This window comes from Lepidochelys olivacea, assembly GCF_965140295.1.
Source record: "Lepidochelys olivacea isolate rLepOli2 genome assembly, chromosome: 1".
Taxonomy (NCBI): Eukaryota; Metazoa; Chordata; order Testudines; family Cheloniidae; genus Lepidochelys; species Lepidochelys olivacea.
Genome location: NC_140411.1, coordinates 117,041,188 through 117,058,054, shown reverse-complemented (window position 1 = coordinate 117,058,054; position 16,867 = coordinate 117,041,188). Strand labels below are relative to the sequence as shown.

The window sequence follows — 16,867 nt, the reverse complement described above, 5'->3', positions numbered from 1 at the left end:
TCCCTAGCCTCTGTTTGCCAGAAAGATGGATCACTTAATGATTGCCTGTTCTGTTCATTCCCTCTGAAGCGCCTGGCATTGGCCACTGTCGGAGGACAGGATACTGAGCTAGATGGACCTTTAGTCTAACCCACTATGGCCGTTCTTATGGTCATGACAGCAGGTTATAATTGTTTGTGAAGCACTTACAGCATGCTCCATACCATGCAAGGCAAAGATGAAGAGAATCCTTGCCATAGGGCCTTTGCAATGTGAGACCACAATCCTGAGCAGATTTATGCACAGGAGTAACTTTATGCCCAAATCCCCTTGCGTCAAGAGTAGTTATATGCTACCTGTTTGCAGGATTGGGGGCCTAATCACTGGAACTGGGAAAGCCTAGAGGAATGAGTAAGTAAGGTGAATGTTATTGTGTATGACTCATGGGACCCTCCACATGATGCCTGTTAAGGTAGGACATCAAGCACCAGATTTAGGGCTGGAGATAAAATAAAGGGCAAGCAACAATCCACCAGGTGGTACCCTCTCTCCCACTCCGGCACCCCAGCCAGGCCTGTTACTTCAAGGAGAGCGAGATGAATGAACTGTGCAGCAGAAGCTCCGCAGGGAGCATTAACCTTGACCCTGCCCTTTTAAAGCCCAGCCCACATTACACGCGCGCGCACATTCCATTTCGAATGAACAAGGCGGCTTGGGAGCGGCACAGCGCCCGACAAGGGGAAACTCGAGCACAGGCGCGCGCCCCCTCGCCTGCTGCCCCGCCAGGGTCACGTGAGACTAACAAATCCCGCCTTTCGCCAACAATCCTCAGCGCGAGGGCGGCCGTTTCTTGGCCAAGCTCCTCCCCTTACAAGCGTCAAGTGGCCCAGTGCGCTTGCGCCAATCCTAGCTGTTTTCTCTCCGCTTCCCGCGGCTCCTCCCCACCCCCTCCAATCAGCCTGGCTCAGCGACGCTGACAGTCTCGGGCCGCAAACATGGCGGCTGCCGTTAGGCGCGTGCTGCGAGCGAGCCGCGGCTGGAGCGCGGCGCTGAGAGCCCCGGAGGCGCCGCGCGCACAGGTGAGAGCGCGGGAGGGGAGGGAGGAACCGAGCGGCCCCGCCCAGCGGGCCGTTGAAACGCGAGCGCAGGGGCCCGTGTTTGGCTCGCCTTCGCCAGACCCAGCCTTGCAGGGGGAGCCGGGCCGGGCCGGGCCGCGCCGCGCCGCGCCGGCCTGCTCTGCGCGGGGGGCGGGTGCAGGAGCCGTCGGACCCCGCCGCTGCCCGGCCCCCCTCCGAGCGGCATCGCTGCTCCCGGGTGCCGGGGGGGGACGCTGGGCTCTGGCCGGAGGGCAGCCGGCCTGGCCGCTGTTTTGGGCCCTTGGGCGGGGATCGCGTGTGCCGGGCGGGCGGTCCCCGCATCAGGTTCGCTGGGGCGGGGGCTCTCCGGCTTCAGGCCGGCCCAGCTCCGGGCTACACGGAGCAGTTGGATCCGCCCGGCTGGGGCGTGTGTGAACAGTTCGCATCGCTGAGCGCCGTGGTTAGGTCACCCTAACCCCCTGGTGTAGCCCCGTCCCCTAGGGATTCCTCTGTCGACCTAGCAACTGCCGTGTGGACGGGTGAATTGAGTCTAGCCATGGCAGAACGGCTCCTGTCGCTGTAGGAGGTATCCGTCATAGGGAGCTGGACCGTGCTGCCGCTGTAGTGTCCATAGGGGCCTTGGCTTGGGTCTGGACATTTAAACCCGTTGCTTTAAACCAATAGGGGTGTGCAGAACAGTTGTGCCGGTTTGAGTAATTCAGTATAAACCGGTCCATTGCTCAGCAGTGCAAAAAAAAAAAAAAAAAAAAATCCACCCTGAATGACAAAACTTTCAATGATGAAAAGCACGGTGTGAACAGTGCTTTGTGGGAGATGCTCTTCCGGCAACGAAGCTACCACGGCTCGGTGGTTATTTTGTTGTCAGAAGAGCTCATTCCTCGCGACAAAGAGCGGCTGCACTGCTTACCTTACAATGGTGTGGCTGTAGCTTCAAAGCCTCACCTTGTAAGGTGCACAGTGTAGACATAGTGCAGACAAAGCCTTAGGCTACCACTTTTATTGGTAAAAAACACACCCCACAACTGTGCTGGTGTGGACAGCACTATGTCAGCAGGAGAGTCTCTCCTGCCAACATGACTAATGCCTCTTATGGGGGATGGTTTAATTATGCTAGTAGGAGAGCTCTTTTCTGCTGGCAAAGAGCGGCTCCATGGAAGACCTTATTGTGGTACAGCTGCTGTAAGGTCCCTAGTGTAGACATAGCCTAAGACTGTTGATTTTAAGTCTGGAAAGACTAATGTGATGATCTGGTTTGGCTTCCTGCAAAGTGTGGGCCAAAGTGCTTCACCCAAGGTTTCATGCAGTGGAGACAGAGTTATTCTTCTCTATTATGTAAGCAACTGCTGACCAGGCCAAGAAGTTGGGGCAAACTAGAACATCTCTTTAAAGACTCCAGAATCTTTGATTGAAAGACTTCAGGGATGAGTTGAGAATCTTTTCATTGTTAAAAAGTTGACTTATTTCTAATTTGCATTTCCAGTTTGAAAAGCAAGTATAAATCAACCTTGAGATCTGTTTTAGGAGTAATGTTGAATACTGTATTATAAATATATTAAAACACATAATATGTTCACTAATGATCTAGAAAGAGGGTGGAAGTGACAATTTTTAAATGACAAAATAATTTAGGATGGTGAAAACTGAGGAACTCCTGAGTGACCTAACAAAGCCAAGCAATTAGATGACAGATGGCGGATGATTCAGAGTAGGCAAATCCAAGATAATGTACATTGGAAAAGAGCAGTTGGGTCTATTTACACACATTGCTGGTTTCTAAATTAGCCGTATCCATTCAGGAAAAAGACTTGGTGTCCTTGTGGACACTTCAGTGTGCAGCAGTAGTTAGAAACATAAACAAAATATTAAGGTGTACAGTACAGAGAATGGAATAAAAATAATACTCAGAATATTGTAACATTATTATAATGATTGTAGACTCTTAGTTTGAAAATAGTGTCTGGTGCTGGTCAGCCCATCTCAAAAATGTAGAGGGGCCAAGTGACAGGTACTGAGAATAATCAGAGGACTGGATAGATTTATGTATGAGGAGAGATTGAAAAGATTAGGACTGTTTAGTTAGAGTGGGGCTCGAAGAGGGTATCTGATATCAGCACAGAAATAATGGGTCAGATCCCTATGTAAGTTGACATAACACAACTGATTTTGGTGGAGCGAAGGGAGCTAAGGATGCAGCCCAGTCAGTAATATAAAAAATGTAAGTGGTGCTCCTATTTACTCTTTCTCTTAATACGAGAATGAGAAGACCACGTGTGAAAATGGGAAGCAGTGCATTTAAATTGATTAACACCACCACCACCACCACACGCAGTACATAATTATTTTAAAGTAACCTGACACAAGATGGTGAGTCCAAAAGCTTATCAGGATCAAAAAAAGACTGATATTTATGTGATCCCAATCTTCCATTACCTTTGATAAGTTAAAAAGGTATAAGGAATATAAGCCCTTCTGCCTTATTGCTGAAGCCAACCATTAACTAATTGCCCGTTACAGACATACATATATGTACATGGACTAACTGTATATAGGACATGGGGAGTAGGATTCACAACCACTAATTACAAAACCCAGGTGTCAATTGTTGTTGCCTAGGTAGCCCTCTAACTGGAACTTAGTTAACAGTTCTGTTTGGAGAAAAAAAACAATTCACTTCAGTGGTGTGTTGTTTCCAAAGGGCTGACAGTAATGAAAAGTAATATTTTTTTTCTTTTCTCACTGACTTAAGCAGATGTGACAAAATACACACAAGGAGCAGATAGACTGGGTACCATTTTTAGTCACCTTTCAGAGAAGCACTTCACTTAAGTAAATACTGCTTCCTGTGAAGTGGCTTGGAACAGCCAATGTGAAAATAAATATAAAATTATTTGTTTATTTGTTGTTGATTCATTGTGAAGGATCCTAAAGTGCTTTACAAAATACATATCAGAAACAAAGCTTTGGTATTGATACCCCCACAGACACCCTGGTAAAATGGGCAGAATTGACTTCTGAAGTATGGTGGAGTAAGTCAACCCTGACCGTGTTCCAGGGAGTTCGGAGGGACTGATTCTCTACTCAGTATTAATCACTAGTTTTATGCCCATTTATCTTCACTGACTTGAGTAGAGTATGATAGGTGAAAATTGATGTAACAGTAAATAAACAGGCCATAGGTATTTCAAACCTGATACTTAGACCTCTATGCTATTACTTTTGAAAGGAAAATAATTTAAAAGCAATTAGTTTCTGAGTGTTAAGGAATTGTGGTAGGCTGGAGGAAAGGCTGTTTCTTTTCTGGTGGAATATTCTGTTGTTTCAGGAGTTTCTTAACAAGAGTTCTTTTTAAAAATGGTAATAATACTATCTGCAAGAACACTTTATGAAGTATATAATAAATACAAGCCTCTAATTTCCTTTATATTTTAGAGTAGTATTTTCTAGTTTGGCTTAAATACGAGAAGCATTCAACTTCACTTTGTAGTTCTTACCCATATGACCCTTGAAATTGTACTCTTATCCCAGAAGAGGTACTCTATACAATAGATATTAATTTGCATAAGAGGCTGTTTTCTAATTATGAACAGTTTTGTGTCCAGGGACTTTTGATTAGTGATGAACTTAAACAAGAAGAATATGAATAGCTTGAGGGGAAAAGGAAAAAAATGGGAAAATTACAATAAAAAATGACAGGCGTAATACAAAAGTATCCTGTTTAACGTATGGCAGAGAGAAAGGAATCTTGGGCCTAGTAATGAGGATTCTTATGTTCATTAAAAAGAATTACAAATAACTCGTTGTATGCATGGAAAGTAAGACTGAGTGAATAGCATTTTCTCCTGAAGTAAGTGTCTAGGAGACAATGTCTAGAGATACTTCAGCGTTTCTCTCTCCCAGACATTCACTAGAGCTTGAAACATACAGCAGAAACTGGGAATAAGCAGGATTTCCAGTACTAAAATTCAAAGCTTGTCTCAAACTCCTGTTTTATCATCTTATTGTTGGCAGAGATTTTATTAGAGACCATGTTCATATACCTCAGTTTAAAAAACAACCAAATACTTACTCATATCATCCTTTTCATCTCATGCAGTATATACAAAGATTAATTCACCTACTTCAGGGGTTCTCAAGCTTCATTGCACCACAACCCCCTTCTGACAACAAAAATTACTACATGATCCCAGGAGGTGGGACTAAAGTTTGAGCCCGCCCGATCCCTGCCACCCTGGGTCAGGGTGCCAAAGCCAAAGAGCTTCAGCCCCAGGCAGGGGGCCTGTAATCTCAGTCCCACTGCCCAAGGCTGAAGCCCTCAAGCTTCGGCCCCAAACAGTGGGGCTTTGGCTTTGGCCCCTGGCCCTAGCAAGTCTAAGCCAGCCCTGGCAACCCTATTAAAACAGCGTCGCAACCCACAGTTTGAGAACCACTGACCTATTTTATTGGACCTGGGCTGAATTGCAGTAGCTATTTTGAATCGCACAGTAACAGTACGCAAAGGTTTAGCTCAGGAAATAAAGAATACTATATCCAATTAAAATTGCAGGTAGATTTTGGGTAGGCAGACTGTAATTACCCTAGTTAGAATTTGGCTTGAGTTAACAGTGCTACAAAAAATGTAACAGAAGGACAGATTCTTCTATCTGGTGCAGCATTTTGTACCACACTGCTAGCACCATATGATCCTGTGAGCACTACTCCAATGCAAAGTGGTATTGAGCTGGTATAGATGCTCCTATTCCAATCCCACTTCCTGCTGTCAGCATGGCAGGGAAAAGTGGTATGGCCAGCAGAAAAGGAACATGACTAGTAGATCCCTGCTTCATGCCAATAACCATTTGTAGTTTCAGCCTGTTGCTGCCATTAGCAGCCAGTGAAAGCTAGAATAGACTTTAGGTTCCAATTTTGCGAATGTATGTATGTAGTCTTATTACTTCAGTGAGACTACGGACATATGTTTGTGTTGGGTGTATAGTTTGTAGTTGCCAGTTATATCTGAAATGTTTAAGCTGTATCTAGTCATATATTTTCTAGTTCATTTATGTTTTTAACTCAAAATGCTGAATTTAAATATAGATTTTTTTTTTAAACCCTGACCTGGAGAGAACACTCCTAGAAGCAAGAGGACAAATCCGTTTAGTCTTTGGTTTCTCTTCTACAGCTGGCAATAAGGCTGCTAATTAGTTACCTTTAAATTTTTGTTAGTTTGCTTATTTTTTTAATGTGGTCACATAGACACCAGAAGGTACAGTGAGACCACAAGTTCACACAGTAGGCAATTGACCAGCCGTCAGATAATAACTGCTTCAGGTCACTGTTGAGCATGGCCTGTTGAATAGAGCTCTGATATTTTCTCCATTCCAAAATGTTCCTTTCTCTGCTCTTTTATTCTTGTGACTTCTTTCTTTCCCCATAGACAACTCCAGTCATCAATTCTCAGTTTGGTTTATGGAACATTTTGACTGCAGTGAGGCTTTGTTAATACTGACATAAGACACGTAAAGTAGTACATAAAAACTGGCATTAAGCCAAAATTGGGACATTACTGCTCTGTCAATGATGCTTCTGTTTCTCTGGCAGAGTGCTTGATTGAAATTACAGTTGTCTTACCCACTGATTATCTTGGTGAAAGAAAAACAAATCAGTCTAGCCATATCTTATAGTCTTCCACAAAAGCCAAAGACAAGTGTTCCTTGGATTATGAGTTCTGAGCTGGAACCATGTTAGCTAGTATTTGTTGATAGGAATTCCCCTAGAGGGTTGTAAGAGGCAAAGGGATGAATTGCTCAGTCAAAATATGGTCAGTGTTCAAACCTAAATATCCAAAAAATCCTAATAAGATTTCTTAGAAAGTGCAGATAATATCTTACAATGGGAAGCAATGTCCTCTACAGCAGTGCTTCTCAAGCTATCTGGTGTGGGGACTGGCTTTTTTTTTTTTTCCCCCAATGTGCATACAGACTGGCAGCCGATGGCTCGCAGACCAGCACCGGTCCACGGACCATCACTTTGGGTAGCACTGCTCTACAGACTTTGAATATTCATTTTTATTTTATTTTAATCAAAACAGCAACCTTGTGTAAATTAATGAATTTAGTAGCTTTTTGCCTCTAGAATGATGGCTGACTATACCTAAAAATTCATTTTCGTGTTCTTAGCATAATTCTTGTCCTATATGGTGCATTAGGACGTACATTGTGTGCCTGAGTACTGATTCAGCTCCATGGATGTACTCTTTTGTGATAACATTCTGTAGATGGTGAACTGTTAGACTGATCTGCTGTTAAACTCCATCTAGGTCTATGGACACTAGGTTTAAGGATAAGGATTGCAGTAACAGTCACCTCATGCCATGTTTTTTGTGTTCAGGGGGGAGATATGGGATGGGTATAATGAAGAGACTGAATGGTTCCAAAGTAACCGGTTTATATGGAGTGATACTGTACCAATTGCAGTAGCTATTTTGCATCACACAGCAACACTGCACAAAGGTTTAGCACAGAAGATAACAGGATATCCAGTTGAAACTGCAGCTAGATTTTTTGGTAGGTAGACTGCAGTTACCCTTTAGGATAGTGTAAAGGTTTTCTCTTCTAGATGTTATAAAGATTTTTGTCTGCAAGTGAGGGGAGAAACCGAAGACTTTAGTAACTTTCTAGTCTCCAGTATAAAGCCCATTGCATCAAACAGTTCTAATATGTGCTTGAAATATTGCTTCATCTGCCTTCATATCTGCATATCCCTGTTGTAAGGAAGGGACAAGACCAAGTATGTTTGACATTTGTAATATTAATATCAACATTTAACATTTGTATTACAGTAGCGCACAGAAGCTCCAGTTTGGGTTGGGATCCAGTTGTGCTGGGTGTTGTAGAGAAACACAATAAAGATGTGGTCTTGAAGAGTTCATAGTCTGTACAATTCTGTTATCAACACTAGGGCAAGAAAGAGTTCTGTAGGACACAGACTTTAACTCCACTCCAACATTGAAAAACACATGAGTGCACCCCTAAGCCTATGTGTGTAAAAATAGAGTAACTGGTGGGCTCCGGGGTGCCACTGTATGGTTCTCAGTGCAAGAAAGGGTCCTAGGCTATTTCACTGTCCCAAAAATGCATTGTGCCTAATTTCCTTTTCTTTGTTTCTTTGACAGGGCAACATGGAAACTTGATACCTTAGTAGTTTCATTACGCTGTTGTATTGCACTTGGGATAGCAGAATTAAGTTTGCAGTTCTATTCATGCTTCATTTAGAAGTTCTCTCTTTGTGAACATATATATAAATATATATATAAACCCTTTGAGATTATTTGTGTGCAGAGAGATAAAAGAATACAGTCACTGTTTACTTACAATGCCTAAGCGGTTTATTTGCCTAAAATTTGTTGTTTTGTTTTCATCAGAGACTTCGTCACATGTAAAATTACATTTCATTCTATTAGTAAAATCTGAGTGTATGTCACAGAAAACAAACTGTTTGAAATTGATTTAACATTTTTAAACATAGGTACATACATTTGATAAAAAGACAATCCATTGTTCACAATTTATTTTCTCATATAAAAAGATTAAACTGTTTGAACACATCTGTAAAAGGGTCTTTGGCAACTAGAAGAAATCAACTTTCTGAATAAGAGTGCCTTTTCTTAGTTTCTACACTACTGTGCACAAAGCATGTTTCCCTTTTTATGCCAATAATTTTGCTTAGAGTTTGCTGTACCAATTCTTTAATATTCTCTTCTTTTTTTTTTGTTAGACATTAAGACTAATCTGTACCACTACAGCAGTGCAGAAGAGAAACATTGCAGCCTCAGGACCTGAAAAGTATACAGAGGCTTTTATTAAAAACCAGATTGAAGAGTTCAACCTAGGAAAAAGACATTTAGCCAACATGATGGGGGAAGATCCAGAAACTTTTACCCAAGAGGATGTTGATGTAAGTACAGTTGCTCTGTTGGAGAAGTCATTTACTATAGAGTTTCAGATATTGAAAGCACTTTACTTCAGCATGAGCCCCTCAGCTCTCCGTGAATATTAATCAAACTGTCAGAATAAGAAAGAATACTACTATACATTGTAAACATTGCAATTGTGGCTGTGAATAGAGATTCTGCCCCTGCTATGTGTGTGAGGTCAGACATGGCAGTATAGAACTGTATACCCATATTTTGCTAAAGCACAGTAGGTTCTCTTTAAAGCTACTAATGGATAATCCCCTTGATCTGAGGCCATAAGAACCACTATAAAGGTTTATATAGCACTTGAAAACATTTACTCCTCATTTGACCTGCTTTGTATATTTAGGTCAGGTTTTCCTGCATGATACCACAGCAGCTGATGATGCAAATTTAAATTTTACAGGATATTTCACAACCAACACTTGGTTCAATTTTACTTAGTAATTTACACACAAACACACACACACCCATTCTCCCATGAAGTCTCATGACTGAGCAGCGTGTCATGGAACCAAAGAAGAGAAAATTGAGCTCACTGCATTATGGCCACTGTGGGAACAGGGAAATACGATGGTTTTTGAGGAAATGCCTGCTGCTTTACATGTAACGACTTGCAGTTGGGAATCAGGTAGACTTAAGGTTAAGCAGCTTTTTCTGTCCTTCAGGTTGAGATGGTTAAAATATTTGGTTGGATATTTTCTTACCTCTTCTCTGCTAATATAAACTGTTTAGGCTGCTATGGGTGCTAAGTGTATTGTAAAAGATTGGGAACTGTTTTTGACTTCTTAATCATAAAAAAAAGTTTTCTGTGTAAACAAATGTCTGGATTTACAAGTAGTTGCAACCAACAAAGAATAGTCAAACCTTTTAATCTTCCAAGAAGTTAAAATCCAATACTAGACAAATTTTATGTTCAAAAAGATATTAATTAGAACATCTTGCCAAATAAATTCTAGTCTCATTTATTTTAAACTTGATTTTGCTCACTCATTGCATGCCTGGTAAAATAAGCTGCTGTTTATGCAATAGGTGATTTTCACACAAGACATACAATAGCTTTCACTTATTTTAATTTATATTTATAAAAAAATATGCACCCAGTGCTTGATTCTCTGTATGAATTTTCCTCAGTAAAAACAATTAATATAAAAATGAACTGCATGCTGCCAACAGTTGGTTCTCTTAACAAATGACAATCCTTTCTTTCTGACTTCTATTATAAAGATCACAAACTCATAAAGCAATGTTCCCAGCTAATCTCTTGGACAGCACACTCTTCACATCCAGTTCACCTCAGGCAAAGGCCTGAGCAAACAAAGGGAACTTACTCCTTGTCAGTAAGGTTAAAAGTCTTGAGCTCTGAGCAGTCATATGCCTACATCCCTTTTTATTTTTTTAAGGACAGTAGTACTCTGAATCCATTTTGAGGCTTAGATTTGAGACAGTGAGAATTTAACATTTGTATTTATTTTTATAGTTTACATTTTATTTGCATTTGAAGCAGTGGTAGGCATGTTTCGATATTGATGTCCTGATAGTACCACTGGAAATAGAAACACCATTGCAGACCCTTACACTTGTCACCTGTATGTAGTCTCATTGACTTCGGTAGGACTCTGTCGAGGTAAAGATGTGCACTGGTGAATCAGTATGCAGGACTGAGGCCTTAATGATTAACAAATTACTTACTTTACTTTGCTTGTTCTGGCTTTTATTAAATGATAAAATTTCCTTTCCCTAAATATTTTATCTCAATTTGGTAAATGTTCTCTTCACCCGTAACGGAGTTTGTCTTTGTTTATTTGCATGACGTGCTTGCACAAACTAGTAAAAAAAACTGTTGGTACAGCTCACAGAGTGTGGAGATTGTATTAACTTCTGTGTTGATTTCCTGCAAGGGTTGGTAGTAGGAGGCTGTGTGTTCACCCACAATTCAGCTCCCTCCCTGCAGTCCAGGTTTTCTTTCCACACATGGGCCTGTTTCTCGAGGACAAGCCTCTATAGGAGCTCAGGAAGTGGGCAGCAGGACTGTTTGGGGCATGGGTTCTCTTCCCATGCATGCATATATGCCATAAATACGCATGTAGAAGATGGAAGATCCTCTGCACACAGATCCCCAAGGGATATTCTGGCCATTTGTACAAAATGACTGAGCTCCCCACTAGAAAGAAAAGTGGGCTCATTCTGGAAATGAGCTTTTGTAACCCACACACCTTCTGGGTGTGGTGTTCTGTCCCATCTAGTTGCACTGCGACCACTTAGAGGGAGAGTTAAAATGAGTTTGCTCTACAGCCTTAGCTAAGAGCCAGTTGGCTTTTAGCTCGTGCAGTAGAGGCTTGTGCACTAAGCTCTAGAGGTCCCCGGTTCAATGCTGCCTGCTGACAACCGGGGTCTGTCGGCATTACACTTTTCCTTACTGAAGTGCACGTGACAAGTATGGGACCAGTTCACAAATTTTATTTCTGAAAAGGTGAAAAAACAAAAGCGCAGCATTTTATTTAGTATTACAGAGTATCTACCATTCATGTTTAACTTGCTCACATACCATCAGGTGTTGAAAATACTTTGAATGCATAATGTCTGCTATGCATAATTAAATTTCTGTTATAAAAGCCGCTTAGCACTGGCAGCAGAATTATAAGGCTTTGCACTTCGAATAGTAATAATTCCTTTTGATGAGTGCTTACGTACCTCCATGTCTTCTACTGTTAATCAGTCTGTATAGTGCATTTCAAAAGTAGACATGAGATTGTCTTTCATTGGCATTGTATGTGTATTTTATTAAAAGTTAAACCTTGTGAATTTTAGAACAGGTGCTACAGGGAAATAAGTTTACCATGTTTTAATCCTCTTGCTGGATTTTTGGATGCAGAATTGCCTCTTACTCATGCTTTTATTTAGGAATGGAAAGTTAAGCTGTATATTACAACTAAATTACTGGGGGGGAAAAGTCCAGCAAATTGATATATAACTGCAGAAGTCTACCAATTGCTTTTTAATTGGTATTATAGACCTTGCTCTGGAACCAGGATATTTTATTCTCCTATGTGTGAATATGTGGTATGAAGTTTCTCTAATTGATTTGCTTTGCCCATTCCATTTGATGTATCATTTTTCACAATATTTCATAATTTGTGCTCATTTCTAATGAACAGAGTCGTTAGGACAAGCATGTCTAAGTACAACTGACAGCTAACATTAGGTGCCAGATGCAGTTTATAAAGCTATGTAGAACTGCAGAGAACAGTTTAAATAAATTAGCACCTGTACATTAGTCTCACTTGCTGGTAATTTATAAGCGAATCAGTAGAGATGACATTTAGGTAAGTCATTGATCAAGTTAACAGCTGCATACCCACTGCCCAGCTGGGATACCTGATTAATAGAGATTGCAGTCCTGACCCAGTGCTTTTTCTCTGGTCGAGTCTGTAATCCTTTTATTTTGTGATTTACCTTTAACTTACAGACATAGTAAACAGTCTGCCTTCATTTCAAACTTTCAGATCACTAATATTCTAGTTTAAAGCCAAAAATCTAAGCAAGATTAATACAAGAAAAGCACCTTAAACCCTGTGATCTATTTATATTCTAGTATTCTTATTTTTCCTTTTATGGACTTACTAAATGCTGTTCCAGATATCTGAGCACAATATAAAGCTGCTGTCTTTCAGTAGAGTTAGTTTAAAAAAAAAATGTAGAGCAGGTCTTGTATTTGATCTCTAGATAAATGTTAAGCATCTTTTGGTGAGTAGGGCATAGGTCTTAAATGATAATTGACATACAGACTGACTTATGTTTAAATGTAAAACAAATGTTTTAAGGAAACTAGTTTCACTTGCAAATGTCTTTGTACAAGGGTATTAGGAGAGTTGTTCCCCACAAAGAATTTTGTGGCCTAAAGCATCTTGATTAAATGAGAAACCCCTGGCTCACAATAATATGCTATTTGTGTGCCACATAAGTTCTCCTCTGGGTAAGCAGTAAGACCTTTTTAGTCCTATAATAGTGAAAAATGTATGTTGCAGTTGGATTGGTTTTTAAAAACAACCCAGCACATTTCACTTTTAAAGGATATTCAGATTTTACCTAAAGGAACTCTTAAAAACTGTGAGTGCTATTCTGTGTAAAATGCTAGTCCCAAGGGAGTCAGATTTTCCTTACTTAAGCAAAATCCCCACTTGGATAGAGAAGTCCACTTGGATTTGACCAAACGGCTGGGATATTTTTGTTTTTTTGAAGGGATTGGTAACTTTTTAAAATGGATTTTATTTAACACTTCAAACTTTCACTTCACATAAATCTCCACTAAAAAAACTTGTGTGGAAGTTCTTTTTTTAAAAGATATTGGAAACCACCAGCATTATTAACGTTCTTAGTCATTGCTGACTCAGTGAGAGCAACAATTCCATTAAACATTGTAGCTCAAAGAATGTAGTATTGAAAACTGTCTGAGCTGGAGTTGGTATTGGAGTCTAGTTCAAGAACTAGAGATTTCCCAGCATAACAGAGTTGGAAAGGGAAGTTGGAATCAGGCTGAGGAAGCTGGAGAGCAAAGGGAGCTGATTCAGTAACATCATCTAGGGAGCCAGGGGTCCTACTGAAGTGTTTCAAATGTTATGCCCTGAAGTATAGTCTCAGAGCTGAACTGGTTTAGTACTCAGTGCTTTAGGCTTTATGTATATAAAAGTAAAGTATAAGCATCATTATGTCCAGTTCTTCAATGTGCTTAGGGACCTTTTGTGCCAATGGTGCTGTAGCAAAGAAGCCATAGGGAAGATTTAAGACTCCCCTAGAAAATACCCCCATTGCTGGGGGCTTCTCCGCTAGCCCTGTGCCACCTCCATAAATGGTTTAAGCACAGGAAGCCTTCCAGTGTAGGCCATGGCTGTAATGGAGGCGAAGTGTGGGTGAATCGGAGCAGGAGGAAGCATGGCCAGGGTGGACTTGCACCGTAACAAATCTCCATAGGACCATTGAAGCAGGAGGACAGCGTAAGAGCTTCCTGGCCTGTGCTGGGAAGCTCCACTGGCTTTATAAAAGGTCCTGAAGACAGCAGACGCAAAATGCCTCCCCTCTCTCCCCTTGCTGACTTATGAGTCTGACCTAATATTTTTTTGCCAATCCAGTTTGAATTAAGGTAATGGATTTCTAAATGCCTGAAGATACAATTAAATGTGCATCAGATGGCAATAAACTGGGCCATCTGAGGTTAAAATTGAGGCCAGATTTTCTCTGGCCTTTGGGAAAATGAAGGGCCAAGAATCTTTGTGCAGCTCCATGTCTGAGTTATTCTGCATTTTTGCAGGTAATTGGTTTGAGGGGCCACCAAACATCTACTGGATATGATGAGAACAAGTTTCAGTCCCTTTTGAGCTAGGGTGGATTCAAACTGACAACCTACTTGTGAAAAGCCCACTAGCAATGTTCAAACATATCCAGTACCTCCCCAAGTGATAACTTTAAAAGTGGGTCCCATATATAAGTATGCTGAAGCAACAATAGGGTTACCAACTCAAGCACTCTTTTTAAGAAATGCTAGAATTAAATGCAACTCTTGAGTATATGCATTATGATTTATTCTTTAATTATGTGATCACATATTTTTTCCCACATGGGCCATCAGCAGTTTGAACCCAGGACACTCAGATCCACAAGAGAGACCTCTCTGCAACTTGAGCTAAAGGAGTAACTCATACCAAAAGAAGGCTGTTATCCTCTATATGGAGTTCTCTCTAGAGTCTCTTTGGCAGTGGGTTACAGAATTATTGTGAGACAGAAGTGGGATGTTGTGTTTCAGGATTCTTGGGGTGCAGTTATTTTGAAAAGTAATGTGGTTGAGGGGGATGAAACTTCATCTGTCATATTAGAGAGCTGTAGTCTATTCCCAGGGATAATTATAAGGCCTGTTCCCAAGGAAAATTTAATAGGGTTGTGAAATATATACCTGCTCTCTATAGAAGTTCGGTGGTGGGGGTGTATCAGATATCTCAACATATTTGTTACTAGACTCTGATGTTATCCTCAAGACATTGTTCTCAGCCTTATTCATACAGGGCTCCACTTCCCACTGGATTTCCCTTCTCATCCAGTCAGTCATCCCCTCTGATTTAGCATTAGGGGAAGGACAGAGTCGATATGACTCCCAAATACCTGTTCACAACCCTCAACTTGAGAATCCCAATCCTAAAGAAAACTGGTCTGGAAAAGTCTGTATGGAACCTTTCATGTGTCAGTGCTCTCTCTACCACAACTATTTCAGGTTTGGTAATGGAATATTTTAGAGGTCATTGGTTTGCTTTTATGTTTTCAAGGATATTCCGAATATAATTGTCTTCTAGATCTTGGTCTGATTCCTGAAGGGATTCTTGCACTGAAATCCAGTGTTGGAAGTTTGAAGGAAATCCATATTAAGTTAATGAAGCCTTCTCTTGAACTACACTAAAATGCTCTAGTTTCAGTTTTTAGAGAGAGTTGTTACTCGTGGTGGTCTAGAGGCTGGTCCACCTTCTGTTTCTGTTACTAATAACATATGAATTTGAGAGCAAGAGCTGATCAGAACATTTTCCCCAAAATATGCTGTTTCATCAAAACTGAAACATTTTGTGAAGATGTTTTTTGAAACTTACAGAGAGGGTGAGAGAGATTCTGTAGCTGGATGGTTAGGATGCTGGCATGGGATGTGGGAGACTCAGGTTTGGGTCTCTGTCTAATTTAGAGTGAACTGTGATGAAAAATTCTGCTCTCAATCAAGCATTATCCCAGGCCAATACCCTAACTACTACTACTAGGGGTAGAGATAGACACACATCTTCTCCCTGACTTAATTCCATTTTTAATGAAAACATGCAACATGGATTGGTTTTATTCACATTAGAAGGAAAACAAATTTCAAAACCTCTGAAGTTGCAGCAAGACAGAATGTCACGTTTACACTGAGTTTTTAGTGTCACACTAATAGATACTGGTTGAATCAAATCTTTGAGAGCTAAGATACAGGATACCTTTTAACTACACACACTTGCAGTCTCAGTAGCCCATAATATATTCCTTTAATATGTTATAGTATAAGGTGTTTGCTTAACCAGAGTTGGCTCACAGCAGATTTCTCTATTGTCACTGTAATTAATCCCCATTTGTTCATAAATAGGTGTTCACCTACTCTCTGTGTGCACAAAATGCCCATCGACTAACAAATGGGAATTCAGCAGTCACTAAGAGAAACAAAATTACCATTTCATAAAATCAAGTTAATCCTTTTGTTTGCTTCAGAATTCTCAAAATTTCTGTTTGGAATACCAGTAGGGGATTAATGAAAATAATAGGTTAGGTCTTTTTACACTCCATGCATATTAAGTAGGTTGAAGCACTGATAATTTTTTCCGTGGACATGGATTGGTTTATGAGCAAGTAATAGCCTAAAGGTAACCAAACCAAAAAAGAAGCATAGTTTTTGAGAGACGATTTTAACTAAAATTCTTGTAATTGCATTTTTCTTCTCTGTCCACTAAAAATGCTCTGTCCACTAAAAATGCAAGCAAGTCTACTGCAGTATTTTGTTCTGTTATTAGTGCTGTTGTACAAATATATTGTATCTCTTTCTAAAATCACTAGGCTCATGCTTTTGTTAATTTTGTGTCATGACTGAAATTGGCCATATTTAGAGCCACATTTACCAAAACATATATTTTTTTTTTAATTTGGAAAAATACTAATACATTATTTTTGCTTCATTAATCAACATTTTTTCAACCATTGTGGAAAAAAAATGCCATAGTAATAAATTGCTAAATAGGAATTACATCCAGTTGGATTTACTATTACTGCAAGCTACTGTGTC

General features: G+C 40.5%; 1 protein-coding gene across 1 annotated transcript in view; it reads left to right on the top strand.

Moving 5' to 3' along the window:
• The first annotated feature begins 881 nt into the window (after positions 1–881).
• MRPS9 (mitochondrial ribosomal protein S9) overlaps positions 882–16,867 on the top strand; it is a 44,776-nt gene continuing 28,790 nt past the window's right edge. Inside the window, exons 1-2 of the mRNA XM_084652550.1 lie at positions 882–1,058; positions 8,829–9,008. Of these exons, the coding sequence (XP_084508676.1) occupies positions 975–1,058; positions 8,829–9,008 (264 nt within the window). The 5' untranslated portion in view covers positions 882–974. The remainder of the gene's footprint in view (positions 1,059–8,828; positions 9,009–16,867) is intronic.